This window comes from Amia ocellicauda, chromosome 13, assembly GCF_036373705.1.
Source record: "Amia ocellicauda isolate fAmiCal2 chromosome 13, fAmiCal2.hap1, whole genome shotgun sequence".
Lineage (NCBI taxonomy): Eukaryota > Metazoa > Chordata > Actinopteri > Amiiformes > Amiidae > Amia > Amia ocellicauda.
In genome coordinates this window covers 1330101-1349482 of record NC_089862.1, presented here as the reverse complement: position 1 = coordinate 1349482, position 19382 = coordinate 1330101, and the positions used below count along the sequence as shown (strand labels likewise).

The following is a 19382-nucleotide window of genomic DNA, read 5'->3' as shown; positions in this document are numbered from 1 at the left end:
CACTTAGAAGAGGTAGACTGGAACACACTGGATACAGATTCAGTTGAAAATGGATGGTTATATTTTAAGAATATACTACTTGAGGCTCAGGAAATTGAGGACCAAAAAACAGTGGCCAAAATGGTTTAATAGAGGTGTGCAAAAAAATATCAAGAGGAAGAAAATGTTGTATAGCACAAGGGACGGAGACAAAACAAAATATATAGAATATGTTGAGCTGAAAAGAGATCTTAAGAAAGGGATCATGAAAGCAAAGAGGGAAATGGAAAGAAACATAGCTCTTGGAGCTAAAACTAATGCAAAGAGCTTTTTTCAATACTACAACAGCAAGAGGACAATAAGGGAGGAAGTGAAACAGATAAAGTGCAAAAATTGAAGTATCTTGGAAAACGTACAAGATGTGGCAAATCTTCTAAATGAGTATTTCACAGAAGTTTTTACAAAAGAAAAGACACATAACATGCCACAGGTTAACAATCAGTCCAGGCAAATCCTAAGAGAGATCAGGATACATGAGGAGGAGGTACTAAAGGGACTAGCAGAATTAAAAACAAACAAATCACCTGGGCCAGATGGTATAATTCCAACAGTACTTGAATGAGGGAAATTATTTATAGGCCGCTAACTCAAATATTCCCAATGATACTTAGAACAGGGGATGTGCCAACTGACTGGAAGACAGCAAATGTCATACCAATCCACAAGAAAGGGGACAAAACTGAGCCAGGAAATTACAGACCAAATCAGTCTCACCTGCATCACCTTAAAATGTTGGAAAAAATTATTACAGAAAATAGAGGAGCATCTTAATGAAAACCATATTCTTGAAGATAGTCAACATAGGTTTAGATGAGACAGATCATGTCTTACTAATTTATTAGAATTTTTTGAACACGCAACTGCTGCTGTAGATCATGGTGAAAGCATATGATATGATATACTTAGATTTTCTAAAGGCTTTTGATAAGGTTCCACACCAAAGACTGATCCTCAAATTGGAAGCTGTAGGCATTCAGGGTAATATGAGTAGATGGATTATGAACTGGTTGATGTATAGGAAACAGAGGGTGTCGATTAGAGGAGTCGCTTCTAACTGGAGTGAGATTGTTAGTGGAGTTCCACAGGGATCAGTACTAGGGCCTGTGCTATTTCTAATCTATATTAATGATCTGGACTCTGGGATAGTTAGCAAACTTGTCAAATTTGCTGAGGATACTAAAATAGGTGGCTCAGCAGATACAATCTTGGCAGCACAGGCTATTCAAAGGGACTTAGATAATATTCAGTTGTGGGCCGACACCTGGCAGATGAAATTCAATGTGGACAAATGCAAGGTAATACACGTAGGTAACAAAAATGTCCACTATAATTACACTATGGGAGAAATAGAACTAGATGAAGTATTGCATGAGAAAGACCTAGGAGTCTATGTGGACTCCTCACTTTCTCCAGCCAAACAATGTGGGGAAGGAATAAAGAAGGCAAACAGAATGTTAGGGTATATTGTCAAAAGTGTAGAATTTAAAACAAGGGCAGTAATGTTAAGACTGTACAATGCACTAGTTAGACCTCATCTGGAATACTGTGTACAGTTCTGGGCACCATACTTCAAGAAAGATATCGCTGCTCTAGAAGCAGTTCAGAGGAGAGCAACCAGACTTATTCCAGGTTTGAAGGGAATGTCGTACTCAGAGAGACTGAGGGAACTGAACCTTTTCACCCCGGAACAGAGGAGACTACGTGGGGACTTGATCCAAATCTTCAAAATCATGAAGGGCATCGACCACATCAAACCAGAGGAGCTTTTCCAGATCAGTAGGGAAACAAATGGAAATTGGGCGTCAAGGCATTGGATAACTCAGTTATTAATGGACACCAAACAAGCACGATGGGTTGAATGCCCACCTCTCATTTGTAAACTTTCTTATGTTCTTACAGGTTTAAGGGGGGGGATTATTTGGTAGTTCATTTTGCGTAGTGTGGCAGTGAATGTGGGGCAGGCCTGGTGGTGGTACATACTGCTCGTATTTGTGCAGAGTGGCCTGCAGCAGGCTGAGGGAGTAGACCAGGCCGGCCGCGAAGCTCAGCTGCTCGCCCCCTGCCCCGCGCAGACCACTGCGCTCCGTACACGTCTCATTGAGGTCGAACTTCTCCTGAGCCTGCTTACTGATCAGCTCCGCCTGAAACCAAGCAAACACCAATACCTTCAGCATCATTTCAGTTAAAGGACACATAGGACTTTTTTTTTGTCATTATTACTATTACTTTTATTATTATTCACAAACAAATTTTCCTTCATGAAATGCATGTATTTTGAACTTCATTTCAGTAAATGTGTCTTTGCTGCTAAAAGGATGGATCTGCTAAGATATACAGCTCTGGAAAAATATGAGACCACTTAACATTGATTTCTGAACTTGGAGTGGTCTCAAATTGTTTCCAGAGCTGTGTATATTTTTTATATATATATTAATGCTCAGTTTGGAATTAAAAATTCTCTCTAAATGGCTTTGACTATGGAAGATTGAAAGAGGTTACACTAGATCCCCTAATGTATCAGTTGTGTTGTAGATGTACTGGTAACTATTGAGAAATAACACTGTCTTGCATCCTAAACTAACATTAGTGAAATAGTGGTGGCTATTGTAAAAATGATTTTTATTTGGGGGGGAAAGTGCCTATCCAATTTGTAACAATGAAAAAATACAGATGATGAATCTAATGAAAAGAGAAAGACAAAAAAAGTTGATATTGGTGTGATTATGCAGAAGTAGTGAGATTGCAGGTTACTTTGCAGATGAGTCTTGGAATAAGCAGCAGCACCAGGATGCAGTCGTGGTCACCCCCGTGGCGTAGGAAGGAGTCTGGCATGAAGGAGGTGAGCAGAGACACTTGCCTGTTGGCCTGGCCCACCTCCATCTTCCTCAGCTCCATTTCAATGGCCTGTGATGCCAGGAGAGCACAAGAGGGGAAAGAGGGAAATGAAGACATATTTTAGAAGATTAAGAAAAATCATATTTAATACATATTTAATATTGTACTATAAGAAAACACAGGGTCAGAAAAGTACTCCAATATCTTTATCCTCCATAGGCCTTAATAATTAATAGTTTATAGGGTTTTGGAAATCAATAAATTCCTGCATAAAACTGATGGACATATTTGAGTACTTTAAGCTTTGAATATGAATACTGCATCGTATATGGCATCTTTCTTCAAACCAATCCTACTTTATATAGAAGCCTCATACTCAATTCAGTGGCACTTTAATGCCTGCACGCACAGTCAAAATATTAGTGATGACTAAACTATTCACAGCCAGTGTGCTTGAGCTAGCTTTGAAATTGAAAATCACCAAATGTGACAACCTAAGACTCAGGAACACCTAAGAGACATACCTGTGAGCCTTTCCAAAATCTTTCCAAAATACACAAGTCCATCTAACCAAAGAATTTCTTGGTTTCTAGTTTGTTTTTGACTCAGCACTCACCTTGGCGTAAGCTTTGGTCTCCGCAAACTTGATCTTGAAGTCGAACATCTCAGCAGGGGCCTGCTGCTGTTGCTGCTCTGCGGACGCCTCCTGCTGGCTCATCAGATCTCGGTTCACCTCCTGCATACACAGCGCTCAGTTAGGGACACACACTAACACAACACCTACAGCACGGGGTTCCTCTTCACACTGGGCCACAGGCTACGCTGACACCAGCTAAGCAACTTGTAGTACTAAACTGTGATTTGAACTGAGAGAAATCTGTATAATATTCATGATTTTGTCAACAAATAGTTTTAGACTTCCATACCTCTCCCCTGGATTGAACAATATGATATTTTTTTAAGTTTATTTAAAAAATAGATTCTGTATCTTTCTGTATTTAAAAATAAAAAAATAAATGTTTAAAAACTGTACAGCTTTTCAATGTGACTTTGGTTACCTTGTTTTATTGTACCAATATGTGGCATATTGTTCATCTTCTGTAAAATGCTTACTTTTAGAGCATGGAAAGTACTTCATCCTATCAGCTAAGCTGCTAGGATAATTGATGTATTCAACAGCATATTTACACACAGAGCTTTCAGAAGGTCTGCTGTCATGATGTTGTCAGAAAGCAGATTATCGTCAGATGATATTCAGAATAATGTTTTTTTTTTAGAGCAGGTAACTGTTCTAATGCAGCGATCTAGGGGCTTCATCCTGCCCTCACCTGTAGGTGTGCAGTCAGCTCTCTGTATTTCTTGATGGTCTGTTGGTAATCAGCTACTGTCTCCTGTGCCGCCTCCACTCTCTTCTCAGCCTCTCGGACCCGGGCCCCGCCCAAGTCCAACTGCTCCCGCAACTCCAACTCAGTCTCCCGCGCGTTCTCCTGCAGCTCGTCATTCATCTCGTTGATGGCCTCCTACAGGCCAGCCGGCAGACACAACAGGCAGGTCAGTCACGCAGTACACACTGCAGCCTCTCAAGACACATACCACACAGCCAAGACCGCTGCATAGAACACACTGCAGTCTTTTATGCACACACACAGCACAAGTTAGAAACATGACACAGATGGAAATCAGTGACATGCGAGTCACACATTGCAGAGTAATTCTCACAGACATACAGAGTCATCCACACAAACAGCCTAAACAATCAGATAGTCACACAACCCATCAGCTTCATAATTGCAACTGTAATCGCACAAGGAAGTAGGGATGGGACAGTACACAATTTTCCCTAGAATAACCCTAAACATAAATACCACCTTAACCCTAATATCATGGTATAGGCCTAAATCATGCAACTTAATTCTCTATAGTCTTACTATATTTTAGAGAATAAAATAATGTTCAACTTGTTTAATAATATTTTTTGAGCTTAATTTACAGCTTTAAATGTAGTTAGTGATAGCAGAAATAAGTCGAAATTAGGCAGGCACTTATTAATATACATATTTTGCAGGCCTTGCATTTTTATTTAACAGCCTTCATTTTGTTTTGTTTTTCACTTTTTTAGGCTGCAGATAAATCCAATGTACAAACAAAAATGAAAGTGCAGTTATTTGCTGTAAACAGAATTAGGAAATTATCGGCTGTATGCTTAAAAAAGAACAACAAACACAATAAACAAATATTATTTAATAGTACCAGTAAAGAAGACTACAGGCATCCCCCGTCGTTCTGCACATACGTCGGCAACATTGCACTGAGCAGGCGCATGGGGGGGGGCTTCATTCTGCAGTCAGCGCTTGTATCAAAATAATCTCTGTCCTCAAATAACTTTTTTTAAAGTTAATTTAACTGATTACGAATTACTCTTGAATTTTCACAATGTATTGGAAAAGGGACGCTTCTGCTTCAACATCTGTCTCAAACTACATCACCGGTCTTGGAACTAATTACAAAGCAATTCTGGCATGCTTCAAACGGAATCCAACATAAAGCACTTGCAATTCTCCCAGAATTAACTAAAGCAGTAAATTTGTATTATGAAACCCATTCCTTCCCCAAGAAAGCTATGCCCAGACAAGATTTGAAGTGCTAGCATTGGTCAGTGGTCTCTGTTCATGAGAGAAGCATTCAATTTCAAGTATGTATTGCTGCAGACGGGGAGATCAGGAGGGTTATAGAACTTCCATGTAATTTTTACATTTACATAGGTTTTATAACATGTATGTTATTTATACAATTAGATGGGTTCGTGGATTAATATTACTCTCCCTTACTTTTTGTTTTAACTGAATACATATGATTACACTATTGACTGTATAGACTAGAGGTAGGTCCTGTAGGTTTATCTCATATCCCAAACAAGGCCTACTTGTTAATACAGAATGCAAAAATGTTAGCACTTTTGACATAAAAACAATATAAAAAAAATTGTGCAATCAAAGAGCTTAACTCACATGAATTGCACCTATATTGTATTGAGCACACGGTCATGAGTTTGCATTTTAAACTGTGTCAGGTAGCTAGTTAACACAAAAGTTAAAGTGTTATGAAGTCAGCCTACTTAGTTTAAGTGTTTCTCAAAGGAATTTCCATGAATATAGAAAAGAGTGTTTGTAAACTATAAACCCAGATGGCCAATGTTAACACAGAAATAAGGACTGATTTCACATTAATGTAGAACATCATACTTTTATTAACTGAACATTCAAATGTTACAGTTCACTGTGTGTGCATGTGTTCCCTGTACAGTGTTTACAGTGAGCAGTCATCATATGTATTCAGCTTGATAATTGTTTAACCAGAATATGCTTTTCAAAGCACAACTAATTTTTAACATGTTAAATGTTACAACGGTTTGTTTGTCCTGTCAAACTAGCCTTGCCTACAGCTAACCAGGAGGAGTGGGTTTCTAAATAATGCATAAAAACCTCTTACTGTGCCACATTGAGCTCGATTTCACATCAGAAGAAATAATACAGAATGGGCATTGTGTTAACTAACATTTGGGAGGTAAGTTGTCCCATTATAAATCAATCTGTGTTACAAGTTGTAGCTGGCATACACTCACTTTTGGGATTTGAGCAAGTGGTTCAGGCTCAGGTGTACTTTCACCATTAGACAGTTTAGCTGTGACCTCCAGTGTAGAGATCAAATTCACTACAGTTTCCACCACGAGCACAAACCAGTGTTCTACAGCATCTGCAAAAAGGACCTCAAGCACTATGCCATTTTTTCTTATATGCAAAACACATGCATGCAGTAGATTTAGTATCTTTTGCAGGTTGGAAAAGATCATCAGGCATTTTACCAAGACTTTAATTTAAATTAACTTTAATTTAATAAACTTGTCATTGCTTCACTGCAAATACTGTGAAGCGCTTTTTCCAACACAAAATTGCCTTAATGAAGATTAACAGGAAGGTACATTGATTGAACTTTGAATTCAAGAATTGAGAGAACCGAGTACTGCTAATGCATGCCAACAGTGAGCTTCCAAAATAGTGCTGGACAAGTATTATATACAGTATATAGGATTATATAAACATGTTATCAATCGATTTATATTTCTAAAGCAATGCAGGACCAGTAGCGCAATAGGAACAGTGTCTATACTGTAGTGCATCTAAACCGCGGTAAACCTAAAAACTGCTATACCATTATACCATCCCTGCAAGCCAGTCATTTGTTTAAATGTCAGGGTTCTACAGTGTGAGCATTTCACTCACATTTGTGAGTAAAAAGAATGTTGTGCAAATGTGAAATACAATTTGGGCACACAGCAAATACAATTTTTTAACTCTATAAGGAAATACTAAATTGAAATGATAACTATAATTTATACAAATCATTATTACGGTTACAGAATTTCATATTCTTTATATATTATTAATGGTTTCATGTTGCTAATTCAGTCTGGTCTATAAAGCAATCATTAGTTTGTATTTACTCTGTTCTGGGGACTACTTTAATTATTAGTTTAATGCATTTCTGTCCGAGGGGTTACTTCAATCAGGCATGGTCTTTTCATGATTTAATTCAGCCACTGTCTTCTAGGTTATTCAATCAGCTGAAACAGTTAAACAGTATAAAGGTTGTGCGTTTTGGGGCACAGGTATTTGGTTAAGGACTTACAACAATGTCAATGCTGCCTAAGAATGCTAACCATAAACAATCAACTCAAACACTTCAACAACAGTAACAAACTTAGGTCTGTGTTAATTATTATGTATGTGGTAAACTGTATTTTAATGAGTTGTCACTCTCTGGAACAAACTCCCCAGCGATGTGGTAGAAGCTGAAAATTTGGGAACATTTAAAATCAGACTGGACTGGATTCTTTATCACTCGTTATTAATGGACACCAAACAAGCACGATGGGTTGAATGGTCTCCTCTTATTTGTAAACTTTATGTTCTTATGTTCTAAACATCTACTGTAGACTGTAGGAAACTTTTCATAACTGAAATGTTTTGTTTTTGCCGGACTGAATGCACACCCTACACTGAGATGTAATCATGTCTGATAGAGAAGAATGTAACCCATTGTCTATCTGAAGATACAAAAAGGCTTCTCCAACTCACATCCTTGGTTCTTTTCTTCACTTCATGTGAGAGGAGAGCTCCAGGTTAACCTATATTTATGTTTTTCTGTATTAAACTCGTTACTTCTTCATCGATATATCCTGGGATTTACTGAAACCTCTACAGTAGCAAATGTGTGAAATGCAGTTCGGTTGTGGATTGTCCCAATTAACCGAGAAGGCAACGAAAACTACCCGTGAATTACGTTTATGACACAGTGTTACAGCAGTTCATTTGGCACGATAGCCAATCACCTACAAGATCGTCATTAAATCAAACTTACAGATACAATTGTACTCAGCGACAGTAGGGCTGCAACAACTAATCGATAATGATTATTAAAATCTATTTTAGCCCTCAGCCCTTCCCGTTTTTTGAACTGGTGTGAGTCTTGCAAGCTACACCAGTTTCTTTACCTTCTCAACTACTTTATTATTATACATTTTATTTATAACATGCTCTTATCATACCCACGCGCTACACTCAAAGCAAGAGTCAAAACAGACACAGTAAAAAGATGCAATACAGCATTACAGTACATTACAGTACAGTACAAAACAAAGCAAGCAAGAAAAAAATGCAGGCAGGTTAGCCAAAAAAGGAGAGCAAGCAATACAAATTATTATTTTAAATCTTGTAACTAACAGAGATCGTTAAAAAAAATGTTTTCAAGGTTTGCAATGGCGCTACTGTGAGTGCATATACAGTGAGGGAAAAAAGTATTTGATCCCCTGCTGATTTTGTACGTTTGCCCACTGACAAAGAAATGATCAGTCTATCATTTTAATGGTAGGTGTATTTTAACAGTGAGAGACAGAATAACAGAAAAATAATCCAGAAAAACGCATTTCAAAAAAGTTATAAATTGATTTGCATGTTAATGAGGGAAATAAGTATTTGATCCCCTATCAATCAGCAAGATTTCTGGCTCCCAGGTGTCTTTTATACAGGGAGTTAAAGGGAGTGCTCCTAATCTCAGCTCATAACCTGTATAACACGTGTCCACAGAAGCAATCAATCAATCAGATTCCAAACTCTCCACCATGGCCAAGACCAAAGAGCTGTCCAAGGATGTCAGGGACAAGATTGTAGACCTACACAAGGCTGGAATGGGCTACAAGACCATCGCCAAGCAGCTTGGTGAGAAGGTGACAACAGTTGGTGCGATTATTCGCAAATGGAAGAAACACAAAATAACTGTCAGTCTCCTTCGGCCTGGGGCTCCATGCAAGATCTCACCTCGTGGAGTTTCAATGATCATGAGAACGGTGAGGAATCAGCCCAGAACTACACGGGAGGATCTTGTTAATGATCTCAAGGCAGCTGGGACCATAGTCACCAAGAAGGACTGAAATCCTGCAGCGCCCGCAAGGTCCCCCTGCTCAAGAAAGCACATGTACAGGCCCGTCTGAAGTTTGCCAACATCTGAATGATTCAGATGAGAACTGGGTGAAAATGTTGTGGTCAGATGAGACCAAAATCGAGCTCTTTGGCATCAACTCAACTCGCCGTGTTTGGAGGAGGAGGAATGACCCCAAGAACACCATCCCCACCGTCAAACATGGAGGTGGAAACATTATGCTTTGGGGGTGTTTTTCTGCTAAGGGGACAGGACAACTGCACCGCATCAAACGGACGATGGAAAGGGCCATGTACCGTCAAATCTTGGGTGAGAACCTCCTTCCCTTAGCCAGGGCATTGAAAATGGGTCATGGATGGGTATTCCAGCATGACAATGACCCAAAACACACAGCCAAGGCAACAAAGAAGTGGCTCAAGAAGAAGCACATTAGGGTCCTGGAGTGGCCTAGCCAGTCTCCAGACCTTAATCCCATAGACAATCTGTGGAGGGAGCCGAAGGTTCGAGTTGCCAAATGTCAGCCTCGAAACCTTAATGACTTGGAGAGGATCTGCAAAGAGGAGTGGGACAAAATCCCTCCTGAGATGTGTGCAAACCTGGTGGCCAACTACAAGAAATATCTGACCTCTGTGATTGCCAACAAGGGTTTTGCCACCAAGTACTAAGTCGAAGGGGTCAAATACTTATTTCCCTCATTAACATGCAAATCAATTGATAACTTTTTTGAAATGCGTTTTTCTGGATTTTTGTTGTTGTTATTCTGTCTCTCACTGCTAAAATTCACCTACCATTAAAATTATAGACTGATCATTTCTTTGTCAGTGGGCAAACGTACACAATTAGCAGGGGATCAAATACTTTTTTCCCCCCACTGTATTTACACTTAATAAAACTTAAGTTTGAACATTGTTGCATTTGTTTTTCATTTGAGCATTACATATGAACCATTTATGTGCCACTAATTGTTTTTTGTGTTTTTTGAGTGTGCCCCTAAATTTTGGACATTGAAATATTTAGGGGCACAGTGCTCCTAAGATAAAAAGTAAGCGTAGATCCCTGAATGTATAAGTTTAGAATTTGCCTAAGGAATATACCCTTGGCACTCCCCTTTGTAATTAATTGCAAAAGGAAGATTACCATGGCTTAGTTTGGCATTGCTCTGTCTTTGGTGGCAGTATACTCACCAGGTCACTGACTGTCTCTCGCAGCTCCCTCACTTTCTCCTCCAGGTCCAAGTTCCTCTCGGTCAAAGTCTCCACCATCTCTTCAGCTCCTAGCGCTGCATCCACCTGCACAGAGAGAGCCCCGCAGAATGAACTGTCAGCCCCGAGCAAACACATGGCACTTGGGCTCTTGTTACAACTGACATTAGTGGTACAACCGAGAGTAGGGGTGCAGTAGCTGTTCATACAGGGCTACAGACCGATTGCTTTCTAGGAACCTGTGTGTCTAAAGCAGGGGTGCCAATTTCAGTTTCTGGTGGGCCCCAGTGTCTGGATTTAGTTCCAACCCACCTCTTGGACACCTGTTTGTTTGAAAGACATTAATAACTAGAGCATTCTATAGGCTCCAGAATGTTATGTGGGTACTACATCTCGAATCAAAAAGATATATTAAAAAAAAAAAATATATATATATATATATATATATATATATATATATATATATATATATATATATATTTTAAATGAGATTTTTTTTTTTTTTTTTTCCCCCGTTTACTAATTGAGTACAAAGGTCAGATGACAGTGAAGTCCTCCTTGACTAGAGTTTGACACTCCTGGTCTACACAACAAAAATCAATCTATGTTTAGTGTTTTTTGGGATGTAAAATTGTTGTATGGAGTTTCCTGCTCCCCACCCCCACAACTTTAAAAGTTCTCATATTAAAAGGGTACCTGTAGTGATCACACATGTATAGCCAATGCAATAGATCAGGTATTCCTGGTACATAGTCAACCAATAACAGCCTACTATTTACTAGCAATGCGTAGTTTAAGCTGTTCAAAGTCCTTAAAGCTCGCTAAGCTTTGCTTTACTGGAGTTCTAAGATTGCGCTGGTGCTGTGACATGTTGATACATTCAGATTCAACAGATGGATACTTGTATGAGTCTTTAAGGGCAGACTATTCAAATTTAGGAAATAATGAAAGTGACAGCGATGATTTGGTTGATTTTGATGTCAAAGGTGTACCGGCACAGACATTAAACTGGGAGGGTCCAACAAAGAAGTCGTTGGACATTTAGTGTGCAAAACACGGGCATGGACAAATGGAATAGACGTTACTATGGTCTGTCATCATTCTTTGGGATTTTTTACACAATCAAAGACCATGACTTTACGGATAGCTTTCAGAAGCGGAGATGTGTGCTTGACTTGTAGACAGACAGGGGAGAGATCAACTACATTATCTTGGAAGATACAATCTCAAGTGCCGTGTGGGATCACGAAGAAATTACAGTTTTATTAGCAGCATGGAGTGAAAACCACGTACAGAAACAATAACTACAGTTAACATCTGAGTGTATTAAAAACGTGCTGAACACAGATATCACAGGACCCCAGTGCAGTGCCGTGACTGGTGACTAAACTGAAGGATAAGAAATTTTGTGAACAACTGGACGGTGTTTCAGGCTGTTGTCCTGTGGATGGTTTGCAGGTCTGTTGTATAACAGCCCTGCAGAGACAATCAGTATGAAGGTGAACACGATTTAGTTAACAAATTAAATGACTGAATAAATAAATACAGCAGATCTGTGTTTCCCTCAAAAACAGGACTGGTTTAATAAATGCGTCCATAAACACCATGACTGAAACGTGCACATTTTAGTTAAAATAACCGGCTATATTGTAGCTGCTGTTACTGTATTATTGATCATGAAACATGTGTATTTTTTTCAAATGTAACTTGCCCTGGTTAAGGACGTCTGCTAAGTAAATTAAAAATAATAGGGCAAAAATTGTCGTTTGCAGTTACAAATCTGTAGTAAGAGTAATAAGTTAAGGGAGTCAAGTTGTGCCATTTAAAATGCATATCTACTAGCACACATCTTGATGATGATTACAATAATAAATACAGCTGCATGCAGCAATGCAGGGGGCCAAGTACACATCTACACAGTACCATTCATTCTAACACATTATAATGTACTTCAATACTGCTGTTTATGACCCTTTATGCAATTTAAACACTGCTGTAATCTGATTGGCTCATGGCGTGCATTTTGTTTCATCAATCATATTGCCATTAACAAATCTGATGAAGGACCTAGCCAAGGACATGTGTACAAAATTTCACATCGATCGGACATGTGGTTTCAGAGAAGCTGACGTTTGAACATTATCCAAACTTGGCATTAAATGCAAGATGGACACCATGCCATGTGACATATGGCCGGCATATTCCATATGGCATAGCTCTGCATGTGCCTCTACGATTTTATGAAGTTTCATGAGTTTTCATTTTTTTTCAAATTAAAAAATGGCCGCCTACCCATGTGACCGATGACCACTATTTTGACATTGAGATTACATCTGTAAATTAACACTGAGTTCAAGATATTCTAATATAGTAAATACTGCAGTATATGCAACTTTATGCAATTTAACCATATCTGAAATTTGATTGGCTCATCGTGGCCATATTGTTTTTTCAATAGGCCATAACATAACTTCACCAAGTTTCACATCTGTCCCACTTGCGGTTTCGGAGAAGAAGATTTTTGTAGATTTTCCAAAATGTGTCACTTAAACCAATATGGCCACCATACCATGAGACATATGGCATCCATACTGCATATGGCATAGCTCTACATAGCCATCTATCACTGTATGAAGTTTCATGACTTTTCATTCAACAGTTTGGTTTTTATAGGCTTTTGAAAATAACAGTGAAGTTGTTGGTTGCAACTTTTAAGGCTACCAAGCTGTATCAGTAGGTTTCAGATTTTAGTTTAAATGCATGTTATGAAATGTTTAATTTTCTATTTCAATCCTAATGTAGTAAACATTTGATGTTTTCAATCTTTTGTAATTTGTAGTGCATATTTCAATGTCACTGGACTATAATTTTAATGTCTTACTTGCAATGCATCAATTATGTAAGATTATGTATTTTTCACTTATATGTGAAGTTTTCATTATTTTGTCATTCAAGATGCAGAATGCAATTTACAGGTTTGGCCACATGATGGAGGTAGAGGTCTACATAAGGAATGTCATGATGATGCTGACATGTGAAGCTGTCATTTTGGTTGGTGTACAGCAGCCAGGTTTTGTGTCCAATCAACTTGGCTTCATCAACTTTGACAGATCTTTCTACTAGTTTAATCACTGACAATTTAAGTACATTAGGCTATAGTTCTGAAGATATTTGCTGTCATAAGTGACATATTGTATCACAATTTGGTGAGTTTTGAATTTTGCTTATAGGTTTTTCTGGGGTCAATTTCATACTTTTATAAATACGCGTATTTTGCATACATGCACAGTCATTTGCTTGTGGCTGCCATGTTTTTGCACGCAGTCACTTGCCTCTTGCACATTAGATAGATAGCAGTGTCTATGTAAGATATGGAAATGTGTAATGTATCTAAAGCGGCGCATACGTTTTTTTTCATTGGCCCACAGCACCCATGTTTTTCACTGGGGCAACTCGCCTTTAACAACCTTGGTAGTACTCTGTACTAGTGTCATGCATAGCAATTTGTGGCACAATGGGAATTATAGTTTTGGAGTAGAAGGCAAAAGAGCTTAAATCAGAAATGCAAGATGGCGGACAAAGCGTGCGTCCGAACAAGTTCTGATGAACAAGCATAATAGTGGGGCATAAGGTTTGCAAGTGTATGAAGTGGCATATGCATGTGTGATTTGGTTTTGGAGAAGATTTTCGTAGGATTAATTTTTTTTTCCACAAAATACATTACGGAGGCAGTTTTCACAACATTTGCAGGTATTAGTGGTGTCTACAACACTTGCGAGTTTCGTGAGTTTTCAGGCATGTATGCTCATACATGCCTGAAAACTCACGAAACTCGCAAGTGTTTTAAATGTCTGGCAGAAGAAAAAAAATAAGAATAAAAATCCTAACAGAAACAAACTTCGTGCATGGAAGCCTAATTAATAATCCTAACAATAACAATAGGGTTCCAGCAACTTCGTTGCTTGGCCCCCTAATAAGAAGATAAACCCTAACAAAAACAATAGAACAATATTATTTTTCTAATAAGAAAAATCCTAACAATAACAATAGGCATCCAGCACTTCGTACATGGAAGCCTAATAAAAATCCTAACAGAAACAATAGGCTTCCCGCATTTCATGCATGGAAGCTTATTAATAATAATCCTAACAATTACAATAGGGTTCAAGCAACTTCATTGCTTGGCCCCCTAATAATAATATTGATTTTATTTTAAAGCCTGTACGGTTGATTGGTTGCATTCTGGTAGCGAGAGAGCCAATGTCTTCTCAGAGAATTTCTGTGTGGAAATACTTTGACAAAGTAAATGAAAACACTGTAAAAAGTGTATAATATGTGCAGTGCAATTAATATACCACAAATCTACAGCTGGTATGTTAACCCACCTAAAAGCCAAACACCCTTCTGCGAAACTAGCAATGACAGAAAAGGAAAGAGCAACAAACAAATATTATTAAAACACACACAGCCAGCTATTGCTATATACTTTGTTTTCACTGGAACTTAAACCTACAGGTATGTTTTTCTGAATTTATTTAATAAAGTTGTGTTAGATGAGTATTTTTAAAATAAGGTTCAGAATTTCTTGTAATTGCAAAAGTTGTCACATTGCATTATTTCGCATTTAATGTATTTTTGGTTTGTTTCCCACCACTTGATGACATTTTGGAGCTGCAAGTTATTCTTATGTATTTATTTTACCGTAATTATCAGCTCATATAAACTGCTGTGTGTTTTGATCTGAAACTACCAATTAGCTTTCATAGACACTGCTACCTGACAATCCTCTATTCTGATTGGCCATGACTGGATATGGAAGAATTCAATAACCGAGACCCAATTTCCACTCTTGTGAGTCACGACAGTAGTTTGTTTTTAATGTGTGTAAGTGTAGAAAAAGTTGTTTCACACAGATGGGTCGATGAAGAAGATATCAGTTTATCCAATGCGATTTCAATGGGGCGGCAATCAACAGTTGTCAGATCCCCTCGTGGATTTCTTGCGTCTCATCTTGACTTTTTACCTATTCAGCCCCACAGTTTGGGAACCACTGCCTTTAGGTAACCAATTTATTTGCCCAATTGTACATTTTATGGTTATTTAACATTTACAGTTTCTAAAATGTTTTAGCCAAACTAATCAATATATTCAAATCTCTAAGTGAATGAAAAACAAAACAGAAACAGGCTCAGTAGAAGACAAGAGCCTCTGCAAAAGGATTACATTGATTTTGAAGGGTCATCGGCTGTCTTGCTCAAATGGCAGCATATGCCTTCTGGAAAGGCATCCTTAGGTGTTTATCTGAGTGTTTGCATCTCATTTAAGAAGCTTTGAGTGGATTTGGCCTCATCCACTTTGCTAAATACGAATTACACTAGAAATGACATTAGTGATAAAACCAGAAGACTGACCAACAAAGAGGCTAGGACTGTCACATTATGGGATTTACCAGCATTATTGTTCCTGAAACAATACTGCCCGGGCTATTAATCAGGGCCTCTCATAGACTATTTTGTACTCCACAGCTTTAAATAAAGCATTACTTTCTGCTGAGTGGTGAGATTGTGATGACCATTTTCCACTATTTGAGTGTAGCTCAATCTATCCTTCTGCAAATGCCCACAGAAGACATTTACAGGTGCATTCTGGATGCTGAGTCTCCATGCTGCACACTTCAACCAATAGGTAAGTTGAAATCAGAATGTCTTACACATCTGGGTCAAACTAATAAGCAGTACCCTGATAACTAATAAGTGAGAATAACAAATTACAAAAAAGTAGTATATTTATGGCAATTGCTTATTTTGTATCAACGTGTTACTCCCTTATTACATTGTTGATATTTTAAAATTAAAATGTTGCATTTGTGGCTTGTAATGGTGGTAAAATGGGTCTTGCAGCTCAGGCACTTATTTGACGCCCGGACTTGCGACCCACTGATTTAATTTAGGTTGCTCACCCCTGGCCTAGGTGATGATATAATTTACAATGTGTATATACCTATATATAATACATAAAATACACCTGTGCGACTTTAATTCCCATATGCTGATCTCAGCACCGAGAGACCATGCTCCCTGACCTGCTCTTTCAGCTCGTCAATGGTCTTCTCTGCCTGCTTCATTTCCTCCACAAGCTTCTCCTTCTGCTGGCGCAGCACCTCCAGCTCAGAGTTTTTCTTCTCCATCTGCTTCTGCAGCTTCACATGCTCCTGCTTCTCAGAGGCAGACAGGTCACGCATCCTGCAGGACAGGGGAGGGTGTGTCATTTACACTGGGGAACACAAACTCAGGGAAGCAGCCAGTCTTGGCGGAAAGCCACTCAAAGAAAATGTCTGCTTAGGAGGTTACACTGTCTAGTCTAAGTAAAAACCTGATTTCTTTAAGCAATCTAGTTTACAACTGGCTTAAAATAACAAGCATAGTATGTATTTAAATGGAGTATGTATGTTCATACAGATTTGCATATCCCTGTACAATTAGTCATGATATATATTGTAGGTCTTATTAGAACATAAGAAAGTTTACAAACGAGAGGGGGCCATTCGACTTATCGTGCTCGTTTGGTGTTCATTAATATCTAAGTGATCCAAGGATCCTATCCAGACTATTTTTAAATGTTCCCAAACTTGCAGCTTCTACCACATCGCTGGGTAGTTTATTCCAGATTGTGACTACTCTCTGTGTAAAGAAGTGTCTCCTGTTTTCCGTTTTGAATGCCTTGAAGCCCAATTTCCATTTGTGTCCCCGGGTGCATGTGTCCCTGCTGATCTGGAAAAGCTCCTCTGGTTTGATGTGGTCGATGCCTTTCATGATTTTGAAGACTTGAATCAAGTCCCCACGTAGTCTCCTCTGTTCCGGGGTGAAAAGGTTCAGTTCCCTCAGTCTCTCTCAGTACGACATTCCCTTCAAACCTGGAATAAGTCGGTTGCTCTCCTCTGAACTGCCTCTAAAGCAGCAATATCCTTCTTGAAGTGTGGTGCCCAGAACTGCACACAGTATTCCAGATGAGGTCTAACTAGCACATTGTACAGTCTTAACATTACTTCCCTTGTTTTAAATTCTACACTTTTGACAATATACCCTAGCATTCTGTTTGCCTTTTTTATTGCTTCCCCACATTGCTTGGATGGAGAAAGTGAGGAGTCCACATAGACTCCTAGGTCTTTCTCATGCATTACTTCATCTAGATCTGTACCTCCCATAGTGTAATTATAGTGGACATTTTTGTTACCTGCATGTATTACCTTGCACTTGTCAACATTGAATTTCATTTGCCAGGTGTCAGCCCACAACTGAATGTTAGTGGAACTCCACTAACAACCTCACTCCAGTTAGAAGCAACTCCTTTAATCGACATCCTCTGCTTCCTATACATCAACCAGTTCATAATCCATCTACTTACATTATCCTGAATGCCTACAGCTTCCAATTTGAGGATCAGTCTTTGGTGTGGAACCTTATCAAAAGCTTTTTGGAAATCTAAGTATATCATATCATATGCTTTCATGTGATCTACAGCTGCAGTTGCATGTTCAAAAAATTCTAATAAATTAGTAAGACATGATCTGCCTCATCTAAACCCATGTTGACAATCTCCAAGAATATGGTTTTCATTAAGGTGCTCCTCTATTTTCTGTCTAATCATTTTTTCCAACATTTTACAGGTGATGCAGGTGAGACTGATTGGCCTGTAATTTCCTGGCTCAGTTTTGTCCCCTGTCTTGTGGATTGGTATGACATTTGCTGTCTTCCAATCAGTCGGCACATCCCCTGTTCTAAGTGTCATTTGGAATAATTGAGTTAGTGGCCTGTAAAAAATTTCCCTCATTTCTTTAAGTACTGTTGGAAATATCCCATCTGGCCCAGGTGATGTGTTTGTTTCTAATTCCTGCTAGTCCTAGACAAAATCTCCCTTCTCCAACCCAACTCAGCAGCTGAACTGAATTGACTTCAATTTAGGCAAACTACAGACAATGCGAACGTCAATTAAGGCAAACTTAAAACTTATTGTGTGGTTAAAAGCATGTGCTGGTTGGATAAACGCTGACCTGACAAGAGCTTCCTTGAGTCTGCCATTCTGCTCCTCCAGCTGTTTCACATGATAGCTTGAGGCTGCTCCATCCGAGCCTGTGGAAAGGAAATGGCATCATGACTACATGGACACTTCCACTGAACATCCTGTGTCAAGATGGACCAATACACATCTCAAATATTGGATTTCAATAAAGGTTTAATTCAGTTAAGAACCAAACAAGCCTCAAGCAAAACTAACTCTCATTATCAATGTTGATTGTGAATTAATCAATTACAGTGGAAAGGGTTATTACTGGTGTAACTGCCCTGAATGTGGGCATTACAACACGTTAACCTGTAAGTTATTTATGGTCAACCAGAAGGATTTACATATTTTACATAGATTTCAGATAGCACAAACCATTCTCCTTTTCAATCAGGGCCGGCCCGACATACAGGTGGACTAGGCAGTCACATAGGTCCCCAGAATATCAAAGGGCCCCTAAAACTTGGTGTGGGTCTGGGGGTTTCCTCCATAAAATATTGAAAATTGGAGACCTTAAATGTGCAATTCTGTGTCAAGTCAAAATTTGACTAAAACATATATTTGCTTCACAACCACACTATAGGACACATCCAGAGAAAAATCACACATCAACCGACATTATGCAGGCAAACTAGATGCGGTTTCTGATGCTTGCCAATCACAGCTATCTATTTGTTGAAGCTCTGTCATTGAAACGAATGAGGATGCACAACTTTAGATTTGTCAGTTTAAAATTTAATAATTCCTTAC

At 38.7% G+C, this 19382-nt stretch overlaps 1 protein-coding gene across 6 annotated transcripts in view; it reads right to left on the bottom strand.

The window, feature by feature from the left end:
• Positions 1-19382, bottom strand: part of LOC136766295 (dynactin subunit 1) — a 128448-nt gene that overhangs the window by 33472 nt on the left and 75594 nt on the right. For all 6 annotated transcript variants that reach the window (XM_066719668.1, XM_066719667.1, XM_066719671.1 and 3 more), the window contains 7 exons: positions 18622-18700; positions 16654-16813; positions 10554-10658; positions 4203-4394; positions 3491-3610; positions 2791-2943; positions 2020-2180 (listed from right to left, as the gene is read on the bottom strand). In XM_066719668.1, coding sequence (XP_066575765.1) covers positions 2020-2180; positions 2791-2943; positions 3491-3610; positions 4203-4394; positions 10554-10658; positions 16654-16813; positions 18622-18700 — 970 coding nt within the window. The remainder of the gene's footprint in view (positions 1-2019; positions 2181-2790; positions 2944-3490; positions 3611-4202; positions 4395-10553; positions 10659-16653; positions 16814-18621; positions 18701-19382) is intronic.